At 27.7% G+C, this 27,446-nt stretch overlaps 1 protein-coding gene across 4 annotated transcripts in view; it reads left to right on the top strand.

Annotated features, from left to right (window-relative positions):
• LOC107443818 (uncharacterized) overlaps positions 1-25,178 on the top strand; it is a 110,073-nt gene extending 84,895 nt beyond the window's left edge. For 2 of the 4 annotated variants that reach the window (XM_071180108.1, XM_016057819.3), the window contains 15 exons: positions 6,954-7,092; positions 7,338-7,430; positions 7,723-7,812; positions 9,260-9,456; positions 10,826-11,751; positions 12,764-13,000; positions 13,080-13,156; positions 14,384-14,482; positions 15,585-15,737; positions 16,826-17,052; positions 18,242-18,371; positions 18,460-18,573; positions 19,435-19,592; positions 19,994-20,255; positions 22,197-25,178. In XM_071180108.1, the coding sequence (XP_071036209.1) occupies positions 6,954-7,092; positions 7,338-7,430; positions 7,723-7,812; positions 9,260-9,456; positions 10,826-11,751; positions 12,764-13,000; positions 13,080-13,156; positions 14,384-14,482; positions 15,585-15,737; positions 16,826-17,052; positions 18,242-18,371; positions 18,460-18,573; positions 19,435-19,592; positions 19,994-20,255; positions 22,197-22,391 (3,097 nt within the window). In that variant the 3' untranslated portion in view covers positions 22,392-25,178. Of the gene's footprint in view, positions 1-6,953; positions 7,093-7,337; positions 7,431-7,722; positions 7,813-9,259; positions 9,457-10,825; positions 11,752-12,763; positions 13,001-13,079; positions 13,157-14,374; positions 14,483-15,584; positions 15,738-16,825; positions 17,053-18,241; positions 18,372-18,459; positions 18,574-19,434; positions 19,593-19,993; positions 20,256-22,196 lie in introns of all 4 variants that reach the window. The other 2 variants (XM_016057818.3, XM_016057817.3) reach the window with 1 other exon arrangement.
• Positions 25,179-27,446: the final 2,268 nt, after the last annotated feature.

Below are 27,446 nucleotides of genomic sequence, written 5' to 3'. Positions count from 1 at the left end.
ATATGTTTGTTGCTATGGTAACTGTTACCATTAATAACTGAATCGATATAACTAGGATGAATAAAGGAAGTAAAAAAATTCATATGAAAAGATACTAATCAATAGAACTTAGTTTAATGACTATATATTTCATTAGTAAATATTAAAGGTTATTATTATTATTTAAATGTTCTTCCTCAAATATTTTGCATTCATACTTTTTTATAATAAGGATTTTATTTATTTTGATTGATTATCATCAGGATAAGGTTTACGTAAAAGTATTGCTTCATGATTGGAGTTCTTCCACTTCAAATTATGTAACTAAAATGTAAGAGAAAAACTTGAATTTCAAAATAGGGTCCTTATTGTATTTCATTTCATTATAAATGTATGAAATGCACTAAAATTTTCAATTTTACTAACCATAATGGAGTTCTAACACTTAATGCTCAATGCGTAAATTCTTTTATTCTTTTATAAATAGTAAATTCTTTTATAATATTATCTTCTTTTATAAATAGAAAAATACTTTTCCTAATTTGTTGACCTATAAACCTTTAAAAACATTAATTATTTTCATAATAGGGTGGGCCTCTAAATACCAGTTTTTCAAAAACAAATTCAAAGTAACTTGCGACTTTAGTTAGGTGATGGAAATGAGTTATTTTCGTCGAAATATTTCTGGTTCATATAAAAACATATGATATGTGATGTAAAAGGGTGGTTCCTAACTTTTCCGGTCGTATGAGAAATGACTTTTCGAAGAGTGAGTGGGTGTGACAACCCATCAAGAAAGAGGAACTCAAGTAGAGGAAAACCTTATAAAGAGTTTCTTTGGAAACCCTCTGTCATGCTTGATGTTTGAATGAAAGCTATTAACGTCTTCAATTTCTCATTTATGCCCGTTTAAATATTTATTTGGGAGTTCTTTTTTTTTAATAACAATGTTTGTTCTTGTTTTTAATTACAATTCATCTAAATATTTTCTTATGTTTTTAAAATCATGAATTGTAATTGAAAATAGGTTTAAGAAGTAGTCAATATTTGTCCTATCGTTTTTTATTTTATTCTTTGTTTATAGTTAAATAGTTAACACTTTTGGCGCAATCCCATTTACAGGCTCGTAGGAGGTTTTATCAAATGGGCCTAATTATAGTGCTTTAATAAGAAGAGTTGAGAGACAGATGTAAAACGCATTTTTCCCCTTAGACAAAACATCAAAAGTTTTTTTTTTTTTTTTTTTTTTTTTTTTTTTTTTATGATTTCAATTTTTTAGACAAAATGGATATTATCTAATTCATCTTTAAAAAGGTTTTAACAATAAATAAGGATTTTGATGCAAATAATAATTAGGCGGGTGAACAACATTTGACAACAAATTTAATTTAACAAAATAAGAAGCAAAAGTAGCATCTCGGACACGACATTTCAATGCCATAACAGCCCTGGGCACGCCTGAAACAAAAATAAAATAACACAGTTCTTGTACCTTTTCCCTCTCAGGGGAAAAGTTTAATCATTCTCCCTTTCAATTTGAATTTTCCCTTTTTGCTTTTGCTCTGAATCTCACTTCTTTAATGCATTTTTTCTATAAAAAATATTGTTATATGTTAGACTATTTAAAAAATAGAAAAAAGAGCTAAGCTTACTGGACCTAAACCTAAATTACCTGCTTAGTTTAGGAAGTTAAACTATACAGGTAGTTTTTAAAAGGAAAAAATAATAATAGAATGTATGAAGCGAATATGTAGTCATGAATTATTTAATTAGTTTGAACTTATATTGTAGTATTTATTGTTGTATAAAAAAAAATGCAAGTCTTTTAATTGTGACGTTATTTATTACAAGTAGGCGGTATTTTTTTAAGCAATGAGGGGGGGGGATATAAAGCTCAAAGATATGAGTTTTAAAAAGCATATTGTCCTTCTCCAAAAGCTTTTTCTACTCTTGGGTATTATAAATTATTGTAGTTGGAGAAAATAACAGTAACATGACATTCTGTGGTTGATTTCTCTCCTTAATTTCATTATTTCTTTCTTTCCGTCTACCATTAAAAAAATAATAAAAAATAAAATAACATGTTGTGTAATAGTATGATCATTTTTCATGAGCTAGACTTGGCGAGTTAGATATCTAGACTGTTATAACATTTTGCATTTGACCTCTGTAGAGGTCAAGTTCTTGGGAGTTTATTTCTTTTTTTCTTCTTATTCGTTTCTTATATTTTCTTTTTTTTCATCTGTAAGCATTTCCTGCTTGCAATAAAAAAAATTAATTTATTATGATTAAAGATTTGTAGTAGTGTAGTCTTATTATTTTTTTCATACTTCGCTATACAGTAGAAAAAGTTTAATCAAGAAAATTAAATCTTTAAATTCACTCTTTTTCTTACGTCCACTTCAATGTTTAAATTATTGATCGTTGCGTAATTTTATGGCAATAATTTATTTAACGAAACATTGCCAATTATCAGTAAATTTTATTTAATATCATCAAGTAATAATTTTTTTTAGTTTAAACAAAGTTATGATAAAAAAAAAATATGCTTAGCTTTTAAACAAAATAAAAGTTATAGTATTTAATAATGTTTTCATTATTACACACACCCTTAACTGTGTCTAGTAAAACTAAAAAAAGAAGGGAAAAAAATTATACATTTTTTTAACTTGTAGTATTAATTATTCAAAATAAATTCTTCATTCATAGGTAATCGTTATATTTATCTTCCTGAAATGAAAATAGGCGGTACCTCTCTGTAATATCTCTTTATAAATGCAGCCATTTCTTCTTGAAATAATAGCCAGATCATAAATTACTCTATTTTGTGAAGAAAATTTTCCCCAATAGTTAGTTCTGGAATTCCGAATTTGCGTCATTGTCAAAAGAACAATGCTAGAGGCTATTTATAAATAAATATCCACATAATCTAACTTAAATTATGTTACTGCTAGTCTTTAACCGTTTTTGACGAAATAGTAATTACTAATGATTTTATAATATACCTTCGTACCTGAAAAAAAAAGAAGAAAAAAAACATTACGTTGATATTCGTAATTCGGAACCGCTTGTTCCCCAACATAATTGCTAATTTTTATTTTATTTTATGAACAGCACTGAACAGAGCCGACCCATATGTTGACGATCAATTTTCAACTCCTTAGCTTTGTAATTTTAACCTAACCCAAAACATAACGGAATTCCCAGATCAAACATTGTGACTAACTTTGCCGTCGCGGGGGAATTTTTGAAGGAACAAATCTGCATTTGCGTTTCATGAGGTGGAAAATCATGAAAAAACCTATCACGACGACAAGGGGCGTATTTTCTAACTTGAAAAATCTGTGACTGAAATCTGCATTATTCTCCCCGCTTTTTTACACTTTTACTTACTTTTTACTTACGCTTTTTTACGTTCTATATTCGTTTCAATTTTACCATTTCACGACGCTGTATTTCAAAAAATATAAATGAATTTTGTTCAATTTAAAAATGGTACAATTGTTACGTTTTAAAATTTAGAAGAAAAATATTAAATTCATTATAGTTTTAAGAATTTAACTGATATTTGGATTAGATTCATACTATACAAGGTATTCCGTCATGATCGCCCTTAAAATATATATTTCGCATAATCTTCAAAGATGAAGTAAAAGAAAAAATCTGCGCATTAAAGAGTCTCAAAATTAATATTCTAGTGAGGAAGGCGGTACTGGAAACATCAAAACCTAATTCATTTCAGGAAGGAACAAGGAATTAAAGAGCAGTTGTAAAAACTCTTAATTTCAGCAGGCAATCAAACTGGATTTGACATTTTTCATCATACATTTTGCAGGAATAATTAAGCTGATTCTGTTGGTGTTCTTTTTTTTTCTCCATTTCTTGAATGAGTATGACTTTTTGACCCTACAAATACTTAAATGTTTGTGACTGACAAGACAAATTCATAAATGTGTATCAGCTTCTCTTTGTCGGTAATAGAATAAAAAATTCTTTACAATGTATCTAACTTTTTAACAAGAATTCTAAAAATATGAAGAGCTATGTATATGTGTACTTGCTATTGTTTAGATTTTATAATGTATTTTTTATTTTAAATTGGTTAACAAAGGAAAGTTTATTTGAATCGTCCACCAAGCACTAAAGTAGAGTGAATAGAAGATACTAAAGTAAAGTGAATTGAATAATTAAAAAGACTATTTGCTTTGTTCCAGTTATTTTTTCATACTGAAACACATGATGCAGGAAAGAAATAATATTTAGAAAGAAAGAAAAAAATTAATTTCATTAAATTTAATGGCACTTAATGTTTCCTTTCTGCCTAGAATTACTAAAAGGTACCGTATTTTTTGACACAACATAATTATCTCTAACTTTTATCTGTAGCTGCAATGAATTTAATGAGGTTTGACTGCAATTTGTGTCATTTCATTTCCTTTGCTTTCTAATCTCGCAACATTTTCAACTTTCGTCACATTCTTAAAGCTTTGAGAACCGGGTTCCATATGGATGGTTTATTTTTGTGTGTGGAAAAAAAAAGAGAAAAACTAAGGCGAACATTTTCTGGGCGGATGTGAAGTGGTTATCTCGTCGTCCTTTTCTTTAACTCCCCCTCTAGACATCTTACCATCAAACCACTCGACCATTTTGAACTTCCGCGTTTTCTACTTGTAAATGCTCTTATCTACTTCTCTTCTTTATTTCCACATCTCCAGTTGCTAATGTTAAAAAAAAAATAATAATAATTAAGTAATAACAATAATAAAATATTTAGAATAGTGCATGGGCGGTGTGTTTAATATTTTCATACTAATTTATGTGAAGAAGAAAATTGGTTTGTTTACTTATCAATTAAAAGGGTATAACAATCTTTAAGCAGGGGTCTGTCCAGACATTTTGTGAAAGGTCCGTTTTTGTAAAATTGCGAAAAAATTACTCGTAACTTGTGAATATTAAATAAATGTTAAGTCACATTCATTCAACCAGGGTCCGGCTTTTGGGAATTTGTGCAAATAGGGTCCTGTTATTGCAAAAAACTTTTTCAAGGAGTTTTTAAATTGTAAAGACATACAAGATTATGCTCAACACTGTAAAATTATAATTAAAAAAAATTAAATTTTAAAAAATAAACAGCAATTGCTGCTACTAAATTAGAAATGCAACTTACAAATATTTGATATTTAGCCTATACTGCTGCACGCAGAATATTCATTTCGGACGAATAAAGGAAGAAGCGTCTGCCGAAAACAAAACTTAGTTCGTTTACGTCTGTCTTTCCTTCCCCCCACAAAATCTTTCTCCCCACACACACCACTTTAACAAAACAATAATGAAGATAAACAAATTTGTGAAGGGTATTGTGAAAATAGTGAAAAAAATTTTTTTTACTATTTTTCAAATAAAAGTATTTTATATTTTAAAAAATTGAAAGCTAAATTTTCTTACAGTAAAGTCTGTACTAAAGTCTGTCTTTACTAATATGCAATCATTAATAATTGAATATTTCCGACTCTCAAATAAATCTTCATTTCCTATTTCACACACTCAAGTCTGCATATTTATTCTGAATAATTGCTTTTTGCAGAATCAACATTTTGGCGGTTTACAGTTGAACAATATGAGCGATATTTTTAATTGAATCGATGGGTTCAAACACCGGTCATCTCCAACAAAACTAATTTTCCAGAAGAGAAAAAAAAACTGAATAGTTCAGTATCAACTTGATATATATAAAAAAAAAAAATTTCCATCCTAATTGTGTATCTACGTCTGCTAAACTTAAAAATATTTAATTCAATTCTAAAAAGAAGAAAAAAAATTCTTAAAAATAATGCGATAATCTCAATTTTAAAAAAAAATAGAGATTACTGGTTTTTGGACTCGTCGATTCACTTGAATCTTCTAACTCAACTTAAATCAGGGTTGATATTTTGATTGGAAGAAACCTCTTACTTCTAGAAGAAAGTGGGGGGATAACAAAAAAGCGCAAGAAATTGGACAGAATGGAAAAAACTGAACGAAATGGACGAAATTTAAATTGCCCAATACAGTTATTTTACTGTAGTTCAAATTTAAAATAAATTAAATTTAATAAATAAATATTTTTTTCTTTTTTTTTTAAAATTACTGTTTATATTTATTTTAATTTTAACTAGAATTTTAAATCTATGTAACCTATTATAATAATTCATTTTGAATTTTGATTTATTTTTATTTTCGTTAATAAATATGTACACTTATATCTAGATAAATTATGTGCTACTAAATCTTCTGTTTATTGTTAGAATTGTCTAAAAAAGTAAATATAATAAGTAAAATATTAATTCAAAAATTATTACCTGTTTAAAAATTTTCAGTTAAGAGAACCAGTTTTTCTCCTTAAATTTATAACGTTAGTAAAGCCTAAGCTAAATGCTCTTAAGCTATCGAAATGTATCAGGAAAAAAAATCTTAGCTGTTAACATTTATGCTTAAAAACCTATAAGTTTTTCTTTTAACCTTTGTTCTTCTTAATTTTTAACTCAACATCCCTGTAAAAATTGTATATCTTTTTTTTTATTAAACATTTAAATTTTACACTTTTAAAAATCTATGAATTTATAGAGTAAATATCTGATGAATTTATGTCAAAGATTATTTTTTAGTTCTCCTGCAATAAAGTGTACAGCATTAGCATAGTCAGATCCTATAAGCTAAATTGAGGTATAATCTACCTATACCTACTTAATTCTTCGCAGGGCAGAAAAATTTACTAAAAAAAACCCATTAGAACTGCGGTCATCTAATAGATATGTGGAACAGTTTTTATCCCGTCAATTTTGTAAGTGTTAAAATATGTGTTTTGGTTTTGAGAAGAAGATAGGCGTTTGCCAAATGAAACTGAAATTGATACCTAAATTTAATTCATTTGAAATGCTTGTATAAATATGGAAATATTAAAATAATGCAATACTTAATTAATATTTCTATTTCAGGAAGAAGATGGATGAGAATCAGTGGTGGGAGTTGTTTGATAGAGAAAATTCTAGATTTTATTATTATAATGCAACTAGTCAAAGGACTGAATGGCATAAGCCACAGAATTGTGATATTATACCACTGGCCAAGCTTTGGGTATTTGTCTTTTTTTTTTTTTTAAATTTTGCATGATGAATAAACCTTGATATTAACATTTATTTATTGCTACCTTTATTACTAAATATATACTCTAACGGAAAAATTATATTTCTTCTTATCAATTTTAGGTGTGAAATGTGTTTAAAATTAATTTATAGCATAAATTAAACAAGCAATCTTGCAATCAAACTGTTTACTTCAAATTTATTGATATACTAATTGTCCTATCTTTTTCTGTACAGACTTTGAAGCAAAATACTGAAGTAAGGGACAATGATGACCGAATGCATGCCAAGAAAGAATCAGTATCAACTCAAACCACAAATCGAGGCATAGTATGTGACTTATTCATAACTGTGTATTCAAATTTTGTAAAAATTAGGAGCAAGCCGCTGTTTTGATACCATAGATAGATAATATCATTAATACTGGTGCAGAAAATGAAAGATATTAGTTTCTTAAATAGAAATTTATAATTTTATTTTCTGTTTAACACTGATGATGATATTTATCTACATCATTAAAACATCTGTTTGTTTCTAAAATTTTAATTTTAGTGTAAACTTTAATACTGTTATATTATAGTAGTTTATAAGTTAATATTCAATCATGTTTTTTGTATCTTAGGGGGCTGATGGATATATTCGTTTTTCTAAACCTCCTATGTGCACTGTTTCCACTCAGACTAGTCCTGCTGCATCCCCTCGAGATTGTAGGGTATGTATTTCTTGTATCTTAAGCACAGGCTCGGTATCAGAAACCTTCCAACAAAGCAGAAGGTGCTGCAGATTATTTTTCATCAAATTTTTATTTTTGTTTTAAGTAAACAAATAAATAGTAAAAAATAAATTATGTAATAAAAATACGTAAAAAAATAAAATTATGTATTAAACATATATAAATATTTAGCAAAAATTTTTGTGATTCCTTTTTAAAACATCTTTGAACTAGTTTATAATAAAAAAAATTAGCAGTCACATCCAGAGGATACCGCAAAGAACAAAAAGTAAAGTTTTTTTTTTTCATTGAATAAAATACTTAAATTTAACTAACATAAAGTGAAGATAGTGCTACAGATTCACTCCGCAAATTCTGCTACCAAGATACAGGAATACCAATTTTCTGCAATTTTTATAGATTTTAGTTCTGATTATCTAAAACCTTTTTTGATGATCAGAAAATAAGAATAAATAAAACCCTACAAAATAATTCATATTTTTAAAAGGTTAAATTTCTTATGTGAAAGTTAAAAGTAAGTTCGACGACCTCAGGCAGCCTAGGAATGAAATAAGTTCTTTCTTCGACTTATATATTATGGATCTCAATTTTGTTATTGTCGGCACAATTTGATTAAAATAGATAACTAAAAATATAATTTGACAACTTCGAAACAACTTTACTTATAAATACATCATCGCAGGTTACTTATGGTGATGGGATATATTGGTTACCAGTATTTTAAATTAATGTTTTTATTCTTGACTTTTACGAGGATAAAAATTGTAAATAAATAAAATGAATAAATTTAACAAGAAAAAAAAACTATCTTAATGTAATATTAACTAGAAATCTACTTGCTGTTAAATTTTGAATCAAATAAGTTTAGGATTGGAAATAGTTAAAATATAAATTGTATAAAAGTTAGGATAGTGTAAGAGTTAGAAAACACCGAATTTAATGTTAACAAAAGTTAAATGTAAACTCATTCTATGCAAAAACATTGTTCCTTTCTCAATGATATAAACTTCGATTTACAGTTTTGCCAACAACAATCGCAAAAGATTATCAAATTATGTAAAATTACAACAGTAGGATTTTTTTTTTTTTTTTTAAATTTTTGAATTTTTAATATTTATATTTGTCATTTTCTGAAACTATCCTGCTATAAAGCAGTAAAAATACAAAAATGGTGTATATTGTATTTAACTTTTTGTTCTTCCTTATTTAACTATTTTATTACTTAGATATTATGTATTCACTATTTTTCTTAAATAAGAAATAAAACCACTTGATAATTAATAATAAAATTTTTATTACCAACAGTTGAAAAACGTAAAAAGAAAAATTATGCATAAGCTGCATAATTTTATGAGTTTATAGTATTTTAAATTTCTTTAGATTACATTTTTATATGCTTATGAAGGTTTTGATTATTTCTTAATAGCATCATAGGCATCATCACCGACATGCATCTAGTCCATCTGGAGCACTCTATTCATCTCGAAGCCCTTCGTACAGTGAGGATGCTGTAGTTAGTGATATTCGAAGAGATGGCCAATACCCACTCTCCAATTCATACTCTGGCCGTTCCAATGATTATGGTCGCTTACAACCATCACCAGGAACCCACACTGGTCATAAGTAAGTCAAAAAATTTAAAAATAGTTATATTACCATTTTAAGAACTAAGTTGAAGAAAAGGTTGAAACAATTATTTATTCAAATCATTTTAATGTAACTTCAGAATAATGTACTGTGTATTTATTATACATATAAATATTAAGTTCTGAAATGGTAAGATGTTTTGAGAAATGATTTTTTGTTAAGGAAAATTATACAAAAACGTCTGATTAAAAACTATTGAATTATTCAAGAATTATATAAAGGGGATTTGTATCATGAGAATAATTTTAAAAAAATTAGTCTTCTCTTGTGTGATTTTCTTTTTAAAAGAATTTTGTCCAACTTTGATTTTACTGATTTACTATTTCTCATGGAATTTGATGCTAAAGGTTCATTGTAATGTGTCATAGTATTTATTGTACTTATCATTTTATTCACAAACTCTCAAAGCTTAAAATACCCAGAAATAATATTTTTAATTAAATTACAATCAAATCATAACTTTTTGAACGAAGAGTAAACTGCAATTTAAATTGCTTTTTCAAAATATAAAAATAAATTTTTTTTTGTGTGTATTTACGAAGATGCCAACCAAAAATGTCTGACTTTGTCAGTCTGTAGAAAATAGTCATTTTGTACATATTATCTAATCGAAATTTGGTAGAATATTTTTACCGTCTCAATTTTTTTTTACAGGACACAGAATTCGTTGTTTATTTGATAGTTTGCTTATAACCTGATTTAAAGGGTCAACAAGAATACTATATTACTTTATCGAAAGTCTACATCTATTACCAAATTTTCAGTTGGAAAAAAATTTCTGAACTTGTTAAAATGAACATTTTAGTTTAACATTTTGACTTAGTCCAATATTAATGTTCATGACTTTTTAGTTTTTTTTTAGATATTATATAACTGAGAAAAGTAACACAAAATTTGTATACTTATTATTTTAGAGCCTTTTTAACAGTATATGTTTATAAGTTTTAACTTTCCACTTTCATAGTGGCAGTTATTATTAAAAAGTACCTTTTTTTTTAAAAATTTATGAGCAAAATACAATTTTTTAATAATATTTCTTCACCGTTGTATGGAGATGCACTTGCTTGAAAATTGACGTGAATTTGCATTTTTGCGATTCTTTTAGGATATTGCTTATCTGTGTAAGGTACTGATAAATTATTAAAACTTCCATACTATCTATATTACAATACATAAAATTAGAATACTGCAGTTACATTCAAATTAGGATTGCAATGTTGCTATTTTATAATCAACATTGAATTTTATTTATTTATTTGTATTTTGCCATGATAACTAATGTACAATAAACAACTAAAACAACAATATATTTAAGAAAATCTGTGAATATATATATTTTTTTCAGGAAGTATGATTCTTGTTGTTCTTCTGATAGTGTCGGATCTAGCTTTTCACAGAAAATACATGATAGTCCAGAACAAAATGGCATGGTCTATGACCCTCGGAACTCTTCAAAGCCTTTGGACACTAGTCGTAGACATCGATCTTTAGACCATGAACGTGGAACGACCAGTACTTCTTGGAAGCATCACAGCATCGATGATCAAGGAAATGTAAACCGGGGAACCACGCCTAGAGTTAGTGAACCAGTATCTCAAAAACCCCAACCTCACAGAAAACACAAAAGTGAAGATCTGTCACCGAAAACTAATTTCTTCTCAGCATACCCGCAATCTGATAGCTTACGTGACAGCTGCCTATCTAGTACACCTTCAAATATAAGACATCAGTGGTCTCGTAGCACTTCTGATTCCAGTACATCTAGTCCTCAGAGTCCCCCTGTAGTGCCAAACAGAGAAGTTCAAGTGATACGGGGAGAGGATGGCAGTCTTTTTGCTTTCAGTGATGTGCCACATGATTCAAGTGACAGTTCCCCTCAATCTTTGGACTCTGCAAGGGGACTCGATAGTAGCTTCATTTCTCAAAGTAGTCTTATGTCTTTAGATAGCCAACAAAAGAGCGTGTCTGAATCTGCGACTTCACCAAATCTCCGACAGCTGCATGTCGCTCCTAAAGTTCCTTCGTATGAAAAGGAACAAAGAACTAAACTTCACCACAGTCAGGAAACTAGAGAAATGCCAACTTCATATTATCAAAGTTCAGCAATTGCTCATGAACCCAAAAACAATGTTGTAAATAATTCCTTCAGGCAAAATGAGCAACCCACTCCCTTGTATAGCAATTATCCCTCCCTCTGGGACTCTCAAGGTGATAGCCAGACATACCTTTTGCCTTTGCAGCATTATTTGCTTGAGCAAGCTAAACTGTCAGGTAATTAAAATTTGTATCTTGTTTGTCTTTTGTACCTATCTAGTATCAGATACGCCTAATATTATTTAGTATTTTATTAGTTTGTACGTTAGTACCAAGTTGAGTTTATAATTGGGCAGAAATCATTGATAGATTAAAATTACTTTTTCAATCCATCTATATTATATACTCATGAAGTAATTTTATTCAATAATTTCAAGAACTTAAATGTGCTTTGTGTTGTTGTTTTAAAAATTCTACTAAGTAATTTTTGAAAATCTATATAAAAGCTGAATAATAAAAATTTAGCTGTAACAAAATGAAATGAGCATAAATAATGTTCCACTATAATGTTTTATATTGGAACACCTTTTTCTATGTCGAAACACAGAAAAGAGCAATCTTTCATTTTGACACCAAGGAAAATTTATAAGATTGCTTTGAGTTTTAATTCTAACTAGACTATCAATTAGGATACATAATTATGTGACTTAATTTCACTAAGTGATAAAAATTCATGATAGTACTAAAATGATTGCAAATCTCTTTTTGTCCCATTGAAATTTGTTCTCTTTTTGTCCCATTGTATCAGCTTTATTCATACATGCATTCATGTACACAAAGAACCCTTTTTTTTTACTTAAATGAAAGTGTCATATGTGCAATTGGTTTAAATCCAAAAATATTCTGTTATTAATTATGGTATTTTTTTAACTCAATGTATTTAAAACTTGCTTTCTTATATTGAAAAAAAAACTATGCTATTCAGTTTCTCATGATAATAGAATGAATGAAAATTTATTTGAAAATTTATTAATCAGTCAATTATAGAATGAATTGGATATTTTTGAGATTAATATTTATTTGAAAACATATGTTAAAACTAAATTTGTGAGAAACAATGAATCTTATTTTTATTTAATAATTTTAAACTATAAAATACAATAAATGTATCATATTTATTATTAGCTTGTTAGAGCAACAAATAAATCGTCTTGAAAATTTCAAAAATTAATTTTTTTATTTTAACTAGGCTATCAATTTGGGGATATAATTGGTGATGATCTTGACTCACTTTCACAAAGTGATGATGATTCAGATGGGCATCGAGATGAAGATGATGATTTTGCAGATGATGAAGCTATGAGCCATCAAGACTCTTCTTCTCAAGAATATTTAGATGATGTTAGATATCTAGATGATGATGAAGATGAAGTGTATTGTGAACCTCCTCCTAATTTTGGAGAATCTGATCCTAGTCACATGTCTAGTAAGTGTCCTAATAAATGCATTTTAAGAGAGATAAATGTATTATACTCATATTCTCAAAAAAATTTTTGTTTTTATAGGTACTCGCCATTCTTCCTTAAGAAGAAAAAATACTAATTTAATGCCTAGTCATTCCCCTTCTATGGAAAAGTCTCAGGTATTCATTCATGTTTATTGATTTTTTTTTTAATTATTGGAATTATTTATTGCTTAGTAATGATTGTATACTTCTATATTGCTTATGAATTCCAGATCATTTTAATTTCCAGATTTATATAATTTTGACTTTCCTTTAATCTAAGCCTCATTTCATTATTCAAACAATTTCATGTTTACCGGGATATTTCTTTACATATTTTTAAGGTGTGAAAAAAAATATGAATAATATAATATTAAGTGTGAAAAATAACTATAAATATTTTCTTTTAAAATTTTCTGAATGATTGAGTATTTTATTTGAAAAACAGTCTAATATTTACTGAAAAAATCTGTTAGATTATAAGAGTTATATTTGTACTACAATATGAAATTTTAAAAAAATTTGCATTTTTTTTCCATTTATATTAGAAATTTATTAATAATTGATTTTGTAAATTAAAGAAATTTCAGTGATGAGTAACTGTTTCTGTTAGATCTAAATAAGTGTAAATTTGAAAAATTAATGTTTGGAAGTGAGCCATGTTTGGGAGATTTTACCTTTAATGCAGAAAATGATACCACTATTTCATGCTATATTTTATAACTATAAATCATTAAAGTGCTGAATATAATATTTTCCCCTTGTTTTGATATTTATCACTTGAATAAATACAAAATAATGAAAAATAGCTATGAACTGTAGAATTATTGTATTAAGCGTATTATGGATCAAATCTAAACTACCCAAACAGTCCACCTTTACAAAAAAAAATGTTAAATATAACCAAACTATTAGTAGTTTGTTATCAATTACTTAACAAAATGTATAAATACTATACTTTATAATTACAAGTTTGAATGCTTGATATTTAAGAAATCAGGGATAGACAGATATTTATAAATGATGAATTTTATTTCAATTTATTTGTATAGCAGCTCTATTTATGGTACAAAAAAACTTTTAAATAAACATGGTAATCTTTTCTATCCTTTTTTGTTGTTTAAAATTTTGTGCAATTATTAGTAGAATTTATAAAATGAAAATTCATGCATAAGACATTAGAAATTCTTTTGCTTACTAATGATTAAATGCTATGAACTCTTATATATGTTATCAAATTCTTTCAGATTACGTAACAATGTTTATTATTTGTCTTCTTAATTTCATTTGTTTGATTCTTAAAATAATGTTCGTGTTATATTTTTTGTGTCATTATTATCATTTTGATTGTTTTAGTCTTTCCAGCCTGACATGCACCATGGCCAAATTCCTCGTCCTCTGTCCATGCTTGTTACAACCGATGGGTCAATGGGCATCGATCCTGTGACAGGAATGCAAAGACAGGTAAACAGATGTTTGAGTACTTATTTTCTTCCTTTTTCAAATATTTTACATTTTATAATAGATTTTTTTTTTTGAATGACTTTCATTGGCACTCATGCTAATTTTTCAAATACATTTATTAATACATATTTTTTTAAATTGTTAGAATGTAGAAAAAATAACATGAAGGAAAAATTCAAGTTGTTGAAAATTATCATATTTTTCTCATTTTAATCAAAGTAATAAATTTGTTTGTAGTTTAAAAAATGATATGTCATATTTGAATTTCAAAAGTCAAGAAACATTAATATTAAATTATTTATTATGAGTTAATTGTTTGCAAAATATAATGTGTATCAAAGTACAGTTTTATTATTTTCTTCCTATTCAGTTATATTTAATGTTTCATGCTCAAAATATTAAATTATTTTATGAATCTTTTTTTCTTAATTTTAATTTATAAATTAATAGTATAATCTATTTTATCTCATTCCTTAAAAGTTTTATAAGATGATTTTCTTTTACATCTGTGATTTTATTGAGATCTTCTCATACTCTATTTATTTCATGCCACAACACTTTTATTTTAAAATTTAATATATTGTTTATAGTGAGTAAAGATGATTTTTAACATTTTTGTTTTAATTTTATAACTATTGCAGATTATTTAATTTTGAGTATCGTTTGCATACATAATGAAATTATTCTACTGACTTTATGACTTCAGAAAAAATATTTTACTGTTATATCTCAAAATCTATTGTTTAATCTAATTCTCTATCTAATCTAATTTAAACCTTTTCAATTTCTTACCTTTTCACGTTAGATTTCATAAGAAAAAAAAAATAAAAAGCATTTTTATGTTTCTAAAAATAATAGTGTTTATTTTGGGTGTGTATCAACTTTGTTAAACCTTTGCTTAACGTTATGTACTTTGAATTTTTTCTCTTTGAAGGAAGTGGAAGGTTAAGAAACATTTTTATCAATTTTATGATAAAATTCTCATCAACGAAAACATTTTAACATGTATACTGGAAACTTGATTTAAATAGTTGACTTGCATTTAATTTTTGTAAAAATTTATATTTGTAAATTAATCATGCTTTTTCCCTTTTTAACTCAGATTTCCTCTTCGGGTGGTAATAATGCTGGAAAAGATAAAAAGCAACCTTCTGAAAGTGATATTGAAAAATATGCTCAAGATAATCTCAATAGGCACAAAAAAGGAATATTTAGGAAAAAGTTTACAATTCAAGATATGCTGTCATGGTCCAAAGTAAGTTATGTTATGTCCATTAATATTTAAATTTTTGGATGTAGAATTATTTTTTGTTCAAACTGTTTTAAACTTAAATATTTTTTCTCAACTTTTCAAAGCAATGACTCAGTAGTTAAATGCACTTAGCTGTCATTGTAAAGAACTGGGGTTCAATCCTCAGAGGCAGCTTGAAGTTCACCCAACTTTAGATCAATGAGTGCCAGCTTATTATGGAAGTAATTGTGACATTGTGTGCAATGCTGACTTCATTGTCATAATCATGTTGTTTTTCACAAGATTGTTGAATCTTAACCTCTATAACTCGTAACACTTTTTTGTCAAAATACTTTTTTACAGCGATAATATTTTGCATCAGCCAACTATATAAACTTCTTTTAACAGCTTAAGTTCAACGTGATGTATATATCTAATTATAAAAATAAGGTTCAAAGAAATTGTTAACGCCATACTCTGAAAGGTAGATTTTTTTTAGAGTGAAGGTACTGTTTTTATTTTTTTGATACGAAACAAGTGTTTTAGCCCTAGATTTTATTTCAAGTTAGATATTCTTTATATTTATCTTAAAAGGTAAAATTTATAAAAATTAAATTTTGGAACTGTATTTAAAATATTAGAATGTTGACAGTTATCAATAAGTGGTTATTTGTAATTACAAGGTCTTTCATCAAATTTCCATGGAAAATAATCTTGTTTATTACTTTTTTTAGTTTAAATATAGAACACTTTTATAAATTTGTGGTAAAATGGAGTTTTATAAATTTAACTCACCAGTCATATTATTATTTTGTTTCTCAATTTCATTATTATAGTTGTTTTATATTATTATTCAATCAGTTCTATTTTCTTTTTTTTAATCATACATAGTAATAAGTATTTAATAATCATCGTTATTTTCACAATGAAGTCTTTCTGATCATTAAGCGTAAAATATTTTATGAGCTTTTGTATTAAACTAATCATTTCTGATTATTGACTCATATATTGTTTTTTTTTAAGGGATAAAATTAAGTTTAATGTTTATGAGTATTATAGAAATTTTAATCAAAAAATTATCATTAATGTGTGCTGTTACAATTACTTTTTAGGACCCCATACGCAAGCCCATGATCATGACTACTGATAAATCACTTAAGAGAGATGCTTGTGAACTGTTTAAATCTATTCAATGTTATATGGGTGATCGCAAACCTAAAAGTGGACAATCAGTTGAAGCTGTTTTACTAGAAATCGCAACTAAGGGATGGAGCAGTCAGTCAGTGCGAGATGAGATATTTATTCAAATATGCCGGCAAATAACTGACAACCCAAGACGGTAAGAATAATTTGTAATATGTTGCATTTATTTTCCTACTTACATTAATGCTGAATGGGTTAAAATTCTTCCTTAGATCTGTAATTTTCACTTTTATATCATTTTCTTCATTTTTTTGAAAAACATTTTCTTATATTTTTCCTTGAGGATATTGATAATAAAACATATTGCTACACAGTTTCTTTTAATGCACTTCTTAAAATATATAAAAAGGAATAAAAGAAACTTTAAATCCCTAGATTGATAAAGATTAAGGTTAGATTTCTCTACTGAATCATTCCTAATTTATTAGTTACGGATATTAGCCATTTAGGTAACTAAATTTAAAAAAAGGATAGTTATTTTTAGTTTATATAAAATTTATTTTTGTAGTTAATACAATTTTTTTAAGTTAGAGGTGTACTATATTAAAAAAAGATGTTGACAATTTCAATATAATTATTTTGTAGAGGAGTAATTTTTACCCTGGTTTAACAGTGTCGACACATTTGAACTATTACCTCTTGTTACAAACTTCCACACCAAAGAGGGGATTTTCAGCAGTGACAGGTATAATGGGCATTTTGCTGTGTATTCGTGCAAGTTGTTTAGTTGACTAAAATTATTCAAATTCCTTAGCTATCCTCCAGCAGTGTAAGATATGTCCTAACTGACTATGCTACCAGAAGGCATAGCTACTTACCCATCCAATGTTGAAATTTTATATATACTATAAGGAAGAGCATCAGCTTAACCCATTGATTCGTCAAAAAATTTCTGTTATATGTACCAACTTATTTTAAGTAGTATGACAAAAATCTGTATATTCCATTGAGATGCATGCTAGATGAAATTGGGTAAAATAAGACTAGTTGCCACAAGAAACTGTGTACTTTTTGCCTTGAATATGTAAGCTGTTTCAACAAAAAAGTTTTAAAACAAATCTATTTTGATCACATTAATAGTTAGATGAAAGTCCATTACTTATACGGTCAGAAAATATTCAATAAATCCTCTTTTGGTAGAAATTTTTTATTTCATGCTGTTTTAAATTTTAATTAGATATCTTGGATTGCAAACTATTAAATATTTAAATATTTTATTGATTTACCACTTTATAGCAATAATCATCTATTTACACTTCGTGTAATCATATAATTTTCATCTGAATAGAACATGTTTATTGAAATTTATTCACATTTTATTCCAGAGAGGGTTTAATGCTAGGATGGGAACTTATGGCTATATGTTTAGGTTTCTTTCCCCCATCGGTCAAGTTTCAGCCTTATTTAGAAGGATTCATTAACAGGCACAAAGATACTTCATTTGATGCTCCTGATGTAAGTTATAATTTTTTTTTTTTTAAATTTTTATTTTACTTATTGAGCTATAAATTATTTCTAATCTTATTTATTTAATTTTGTTTAGTTTAAGCTAAGTCATTATGCCGCTATTTGCAGTAAGCGCTTAGAAAGGATTGCGAAGAGTGGTGCAAAACGAGGGCTACGGAAACCGACAAATGAAGAAATAGAACAATCAAGGGTATGTTGTGAAATGAAATTGTTTGTTCTTTAAAGTTTGAGTACTAAATCTAATTAAAGTGCTTATAAATAATGGTTAATGATTTGAAGTAGCTTTTTTTTAACAATATTAGTAGATTTATTTATATGCATATTAGTCTCAAAAAATCTACTATATATGAATCATTTTCAATCTGTTAATTCTGATATTCATTAAAAGTAGTACCTATTTGGAATTTAATCTGGTTTTATAATTTACTTTCAGTACAATCAATACTTTAGCATAATTTTTAAAATGTTGGTTGACTATCAGTAGAATATTGTTATTTTACAATACTATTGGTTTTAATTGTGCTTTTACTATAATTTTACAGTATTTCTTTCTTAATAACATGATAAACATATAATTTCTTTAACCAGTGTTTTTTTATGTTATGAAATTGTTCTTTTTGTAGTTTTTTTCTTTTACAATTTAAAACAAAGACTTTATTTGTGCTACTAATATTACTGTTCTCATTTTTTTTACTGACATAATTCCTAAGTCTCATTTTGAATTATTAAAGTAAATAATTATTAAAATTTAAATTTGCATTAAAATTTAAATAATTCCCATTGATTTTTTATACTATCTTGTACTATATTCCATTGCTACAGAATAAATTATAACTGAAATGTCGATTATTTTATAGAATTGTCACATTTAGAAATTCTTATAATTTCATAATTTTTAAAAATACCTCTACAATTTTAAGTAGTTCAGTGATTTATTTTATCAAATGATAAATATTAAAATAAGCTGATTCCATCGAATGTTATGGCTTTTAACTTCTTATTTTGTATTTACTTTGCAATTAAAAACACTTAACATTGCATTTTTTTTCAGATTCAAATATTTAGGCCATCTATGTTTGGAAATTTATTAGAAGAAGTTATGGCTCTACAAGCAAACAAATATCCTACTCGATCTTTACCCTGGATACAAACCACTTTGTCTGAAGCTGTTTTGAAACTTAATGGAGCTCAAACAGAAGGTATATTCAGGTAAGAGTTATAAATATTTTTTTTCTTTTGCTAATAAAGGATTCTTAATTAAAAATTGTATCAGATTAAAATTAAAAAGGGCATTAAATTTAAGTGTTCGAGCTTATGACTGCTCACTCATTTGATATTTCAATTTTCTGTTCTTTGTTGCGAATGTGAAATAGAAGATTCCTTCGTTTTCTAACAACAAAATAAATGCATAACAAAAGTTAACAATGTGTACATTAATGTTTTATATAATAAGATTGATCTTTTTTACGACTCATAGACCCTTTAAGTTTCACTGGTTAGTAATACTTAGACTTAGTATGATATCATTGTGCATGTTTATAATGGTAATATTTAAGGATATTTTAATAGAATAAAATTAACGAAAACTAATTTTTATGCTATAATTTTAGAGTACCTGGTGATATTGATGAAGTTAATGTAATGAAACTTCAAATCGACCAATGGGAAGTACCTGCTGACTGTAATGATCCCCATGTTCCTGCTTCTCTTCTAAAGTTATGGTATCGTGAACTCTATGAACCTTTGATCCCCAGTGAATTCTATGACGAATGCATTCAGTTTTGCTTAGATCCTGAGGCTGCTGTAGCTATTGTGCAGAAATTACCTGAAATTAATCGCCTAGTTTTATCCTATTTAATTCGTTTCCTCCAAGTAAGTCTTAGTGTATTATCTATTTAAACTCACAGTGGCTAATGGAATAGAGCTTTCACCTCTCAAAGAGGTGTTCCAGGTTCAAATCCAACTGGTCGCTGGTTGATACAAATTCTGCTCTCGGTTCGCACTGATTACAGTGTTGACATAAAATATCTTTGATAAGCAGATCATAGATTAGAATCCCCTTGTTGTTGAGCTAACCAAGGAGGTTTTCCTCTCTGTAACACAAAAGTGGGTTAGTTCCTTTAAAATGTCTTCTACGAAATTCCAGTTAGCCCAAATAGAGTCCAGGAGTTTTCTTGTCTTCTGAGATGGTTTCAAAATTAAAAGGCTACAAAGTTGAACATTGATAGTAATTAACTGAAAATAATTCAGCTGTTCAACTCTGGTTATAAAATAAAATATATGTTTAATCTATGTATCAATTTTGTGAACTTTTCCTTTCCGTACAAATTTAGTGATATTTTATGTAATTCCTATCCAAGATGTTTTTTAAGTTATTTATTTTAATGATAAGTTAATGTATAAACATTTTTATTTAATTTTACGCACTTTAGAAGGCTTCCATTATTTTATAACTTACCTATTCATTTTTTGTTGCTATTTTCTTTGCACTAGTTAAATTAAAAAAGTTATATCTGTTATTTTTTAACTTGACATAATGTTTCATTTCATGTTAGCTAAAGCTAGTAAAACATTATTAAATGGAGAAAAAAAACATAAACTTTCAGCATGCCAATAACGATAGTTTTTAATTAATTATGAAAAACAGACATATATTTGTAAAATAAAGAGAAGAAAACCTTTAGATTGCTAAATATACTTTTCCTACTATACAATGCTGAAGTTTCATTAAGTGTCCGAAGAAAAAAATTAATATTATTTTTTATTTTTTTAATATACCAGACTTATTTTATTTTGATGATAATAATAATAATAAAACAATTTTTCCTTATTCTTTTTGAATATGAAATCTCATAAAGTTACTTATAATGTTAACTGCACCATCAATATTTATTTTAAATATTTGTGATCATAATATTTATTGAAAATAATTAGAATGTGAAAAATTATGAGTTGTTCTGTAATTTGATTGGGTTGATTAGTCAAATGTCAAAATAATTCTTTAATTTTCACCAGAAAAGGATTCCTCTTTAATTATAATCAATTTAAATATAAAAAATTAGCATCACAGGCAGTTTTACAATGGTAATCAAATATATTTTGATTCCTAATTTAGATTTTACTCATGCCCCTATTCTTCTACAAATTGTATGAAATATGTGTAACATCACACTTTAGAAATACCAGTGATATTGCATTGAAAATAAGATAAAAACTTTTTGCATTTTAATGAAACACAACAAATGAGCTAACTAAATATACAGGGTGTCCCAAAACGGCCGTATAAACTCTGCACAGCTAGATTCCTCTTTGGGAGTACATAAAAACTGCCCAAATAAGCGTTCATGTACGATCCATAGTTTGCGAGAAAAATGCGAAAAACAAAGTATGACGTCACTGTCGATGCAAGAAAAAAACACTTTATTGGACATATTCACGGCATGCTCAAGCCTGCCTCGACATGCACGGCGGACACTTTGAACATCTGCTTTAAATTATGCATGGTATACTGCTGTTGATATGTTCAATAAAGTGTTTTTCCGGCAGTGACGTCATACTTTGTTTTTGCGCATTTTTCTCATAAACTATGGATCGTACAGGAACGCTTCTTTGGGCAGTTTTTATGTAGGTACTCCCAAGGAGGAATCAAGCTTTGCAGAGTTTATGCAGTCGTTTTTGGACACCCTGTATAAATGTGATGCTGAGGAAGTGGATAAATGATATTTTAGCTAGTGCTACTTTAACTGCTCTGTGTTGATAAGTATAGTAATCAAAATATGTATCACCATCTAAGTTTTTATTTCTCGTTCTTAGGTGTTTGCGGCTGAACAAAATGCAAGTGTAACTAAAATGGATGCCAACAACCTAGCGATGGTAATGGCTCCTAACTGTCTGCGGTGCATGTCGGACGATCCTAGAATTATATTTGAAAATACGAGGAAAGAAATGGCCTTTATTAAAATGCTCATAGAAAATTTAGATACTACTTACATGGAAGGTGTTATGTAAAGAAATAACTTTTATTGCTCTGTAAGGAGATAGATCAAAATATATTAATATATGGCTATCTTTATGTAAAAGTTAAAAGATTAGAAAGAGATCATTTTGTACTACTTCATTCATTACATTAACAAAATAGAGAATCTCAACATGTTTCTTTTTATCTCTGCATGCTTCTAGCTCATCTCCATTTATAATAAGTGATTGAATATTATTATTTGACTGCATTTAAAAAAGTCACAACATTTCTGTTAGCTTGTAATAATGCTAATTCGTAATTGCTATTTATCATGTCTTAATATCCAAATGCATATGTTACATTTCTATTATCATGTTGTTTAAATGTTTTCATATGTTATAGATATTATATGAAATTTTCACGAAAACTGTTAATCTTTAGGATTTGATTGATTAAAATTTTTCATTAGTTGGCAATAATTAAAATGAAAATTCAAGAAGTTTTTAAATTTTATTGAGTGTTTATTTAAGAACTTCAGTGTTAATGTTTAAATTATAGTTTATCTCGAACAGATCTGATCTGTTTTCAGTATTTATATTATTCCTTCAAAATATTGTTTTTTTTTATATATATAATGTTTCCAATTAGCTACATTCCGCATTTACTTATTTTAGTTCATCTGTTAATTTATTTCTGAGTTATAAATAAATAACTAGAAAATATATATTTCTAGTATAGTTAATTTTTAACTTAGAATGCATAAAATGTATGCTATTTATAGAAGACTGCTTTTCATTCATTCTATTTAATGAGTTGTGATATACAATCATTTGTAATTTTTAATTTTTTTTATTTTTAAAATTACAGTAGAAGATCTATATAGTGCAATTCTTTAAATCACAATACTCCAAATACCGCATTAATTTTGCAATCTGAAGCTTACTAAAATTAACAAATTTGTTGGTTTTCATTTCTAATAATTATTCTTCTATAAATAATAAGATATTTTCCACTGATATATTGCATGTTTATTAGGTAAGTTTAATGATATGTGAAATGATCAATATAACACAAAATTCTCTTCGATGCAAAGCCTTATGTTTCAAGGTTTGCATTATAAAGATCTTCTACTATATAAATTTGTAATACATTTAATAGAATGTCAAAATTCTATAATTATATGATAGAAATTTAATTACATAACAGTAAAACTACTTTTATTTATTCAATTTTTTATGTATTTTTTAAAATTTTAATCAAATGCTGTTTTAAAATTTATTTTTATTAGATGAGGCTTTAAGTTTGCTATGTGTCTATTGGTGATTTAAATTAAATTGATCTTTATCATAGAATCATTAATATTAAGCTGAGTTTCAATTCAGTAGATACTTTGTCCCTATGAATTTATTTATAAACTTATATAAATAATATTTTGTTGATTAATATAAAAACAGGGTGACAAGAAATGACTTTGGCGCACACTTTTGACAATTGACGATCGAAATGGACTAGAGGTGGCGCAGAACAGAATTTTGCCTATGGCAACACAACATACTTTCACCATTAGTGTGTGGACAGTCATAGGAGAAAGAAGTACATTAGTTTTTGTCTTGATTTTCAAATACATTAAAGACTTAGGAAGCTATGTGGAACTCAAAACTGCATTAAATATATCTTTTAAAGGAAGTGTCGAAGAAATTTTAGAAAATAATTTTGACAGTTAAAAGATAAAAAATTTTATGAAAGTTTAAAATATCATAGTACATTCCCATACAACTAAGAAGGAAAAAAGAGTAGGGTCAAAACATGGAACCGAGTTTCTTTAAAGATGGCCTATTCGAGCATTGCAGTTGGGAATAGTTTATGCTTTTACCTCCATTTAACTTTAAGTTACAACTTTTTTATCTATTGATAACAGCTGCTTTATTAAAGGATATATTTAACCCTCAAGAAATTAAAAACATGAAGCATATGTGAGACATTTGATCTCATCTACTTTTTTTCAAAACATGATTTTTTTTATTTATTATTAATTTATAATTTGCCTCTTTGAGCAATTTTGATCATAAATAATTCATTACTACCAGGGAAGAAATGTGTCTATATCTGGGCTTCTAAAAAGGTTAGTCTGTGTCTCTAGTAAAACATCTAAAAATACATTGATGTCTCAACATAGCTTAATAAGTACTCATGGTTCTAATCTGATTAAAAAAGAGTAGGCTCGATTTACAAACAGCCTTTTTTATGCAATAAAGAGATTCATTATTTGTGGATTATAAAAGCACAAAATATTATCTTATTTGTTTACCAAGAGAAATAGAGATGTATAGTTATATCTATAATATATAATTTTTACAAAATTCTCTTTTGGGGAAATTGATAGGAAATTGTATGGTTATACTGCCACAGTTATTTCTGGTCACTCCGCAAAATCTAAAATAATGATAAATGTTTTTCATTTAAATGTATTTAGTTCATATGTGTTTGTTTTTATATTGTTTAAGGGACAAAATATATGTTTTAAAATAGTAGCTTTCAAACTTTATGGATCATGCATTTATAGTTGAATATCTCACTGTAGGTCACATTCTGAAAATGCTTTTCAAATCAATATTATTATTTATAGCTTTTAAATGTATTAATTATAGACACACATTTTATGCCAAAAACATCTGTTTGAAGTAGAGCTATTGAGTTATGTCTTATCCTTTTTGCCATGAGAAAGTGCCCTATTGTAAATAGTTGTAAATGATGTAGAATGAAAAAAAAAATTATACTCCAGTTCTTGTACAATTAGATTATATCCTATATGTTGAATAAACTCTTTTTCAACTCACTGTGCTTTCTTTGTTTATTTTGTATTTTCTATCAGAATTAAAAAAAAAAAAAAAACATAAGCATTACATTTTATATTAAAAACAAAAAAGGACGTTTACTATTGAATATTATTAAGCCATTGAAGTCTCTTAAGCTAGGTGAACTACGTCTTAGAATAGATTTGTCATTCTCAATGTGTTTTTGTTCAATTATAACATACCAGATTTCTCATCACGTGATATGCCTACATGCAATATCCCTACATCATGGAATACCCCCTCATGTGAATGCTGCAATATCCCCATTTTAAAAAAATAGTCTGGATATGTTATTAGAGCATTAAATTTGTATAATATTACAGTTAGGTACATTAAGTGTTGTTAAACTTTTAAATATTTGCTTTTTCAATAATATGAAAGCTTCTGATGAACAATTTGCATTCCTATACTAGAAAAAGTTTTTAAAATGTTGAGTGTAACAAAATGTTACAACTCCACATAAGTCACAACCTAATTTAAAGCAATAAATTCTTCTATATTTTTCCTGAACAAACGCCTGTAAACATTTTGATGACACACGAATTGGTTAAGGAGATTTGCGTAAGTTTCAAAGCATAGCCAGTGTCTGAACCCTGTTACTTCATTACCAAATTGTGGAAAACAGAAGGGTGAAATACATAGTTCAAAAACCTTGTTTTTTATGAGCTATTTAGTGATTCTATAATCATATAGTTATTGCCAAGTACACCAACCGATTGAGACATACAGAAAAATGACTTTTTTTTTTTTTTTTTAATCCTTATTTTCCAGTAAAAATATTTTATTTAAACCCTAACAACCCCAGGTAGCAGCAAAACTTCTAAAGGAACAATTAAAAAACCTCCTCTTTACCTTTCCAATTATTTAAAAAAAAATATTAAATTGGAAAGATCAGCAGTGAGTTTTCAACATTCTTTTTAATCAGTTTTTTAGATTTGGGACAATTCTGATCAGTTTAATTATAATACTGACGTGCTAGACTCCTAAATACTATCTAAAAATATTAGAGCTAATGTTATATAAGATTAAACTGGGTGATTGAAGTGGACTTCATGTGGCGTAGAGCGGAATTCTTTATCTATGGTAACATTTCGCAGGCTTCTCAACGTGTGGACAGTCATAGGAGAAGGAAGTAGGTTAATTTCTGTCTTAATTTTCAAATCGATAAAAAAAGAAATTTAAACTAAATGAAACAACCTAAAGACGTTTACACCTTTGAAAAATACCTCATTTATACCTCGGAAATAGCTTTATTTTTCTGTAAGGGGTCAATGATCACGTTGTGAGGAAATGGCTTCAAAACACACCAAAAAATAAGTATAGGCAGTCAAGAGCTTGCAGTATTACCTAGCATAGAAAACACCATCCATTGAGCTCTTGACCTGCTCTACTTCCTGTTAGAGAGCTCAAATCTGCTGAATTTCATAAGATGTGAAGTGGAAATTTGTTTTAGTTATTTATAGATTAATTGTTAAAAAAGGTGAAAGAGTCGCCTCTTTTACTTGATTTGGCCTCTTTTTACTTGATGTTTTTTCTTGTTGTAAGAGGGGCAGCATATGATATGTTAGTGTTGGCATATTGTCGGAGCAGCGAAATTAAGTTCATTTCGCAAATTATAATTTAGGTTTAAATTTCAAAGTTGGCATACTTTTCTTAAGATAAGAAGTGTTTTATAACGATTATTTATTTATTTTTCAAATAACGATTTTTACGTCCTGAAAAGACAGGTATTCGAATGATGATTCTTTTTTTAAACCCAAATAATAAATCAGGTAACAAATACGCGTATCCAAGAAATTCTACTCAAGAGAGTCACAATAATGATCACGTTGTGAGCCAAATGACTTCAAAATACACCTTGAACAGTAACCCGGAAGTATAGGCAGTAAAGATTTTGCAGTGCACCACCCTTAAGTGTAGAAAGCACTATTCTTTAAAATATTCCTTTTTTTTCCTTCCAAATCGTAAATCTCATTTACCAAGATGAACCGCATGTAAAGAGCTTTTCTCGCTGTCAGCAGATCACGGAAGTCAAGCATCACTACGGCTGCGGTCAGTGTGCGGGTGGGTGACCACTTGGATCAGTCTGCGCAGGGACTGAGGGTGTGCGGTATTGGACCTCGTTAAACTGTGCTTCCGTAAAGTGCTCGACTTCGCCTGCAGGTCGTCTGACTACCGAAGCGGAGGTGCCTTCCCCTCCGCAGAGGATCAAAATTGTGATGGCTTGTCTTCGGATCATCCTCCGGGATG

This window comes from Parasteatoda tepidariorum, chromosome 3, assembly GCF_982258835.1.
Source record: "Parasteatoda tepidariorum strain Cologne lab strain chromosome 3, Ptep-v5.0, whole genome shotgun sequence".
Taxonomy (NCBI): Eukaryota; Metazoa; Arthropoda; class Arachnida; order Araneae; family Theridiidae; genus Parasteatoda; species Parasteatoda tepidariorum.
This window is presented reverse-complemented; position numbering and strand designations above follow the sequence as displayed.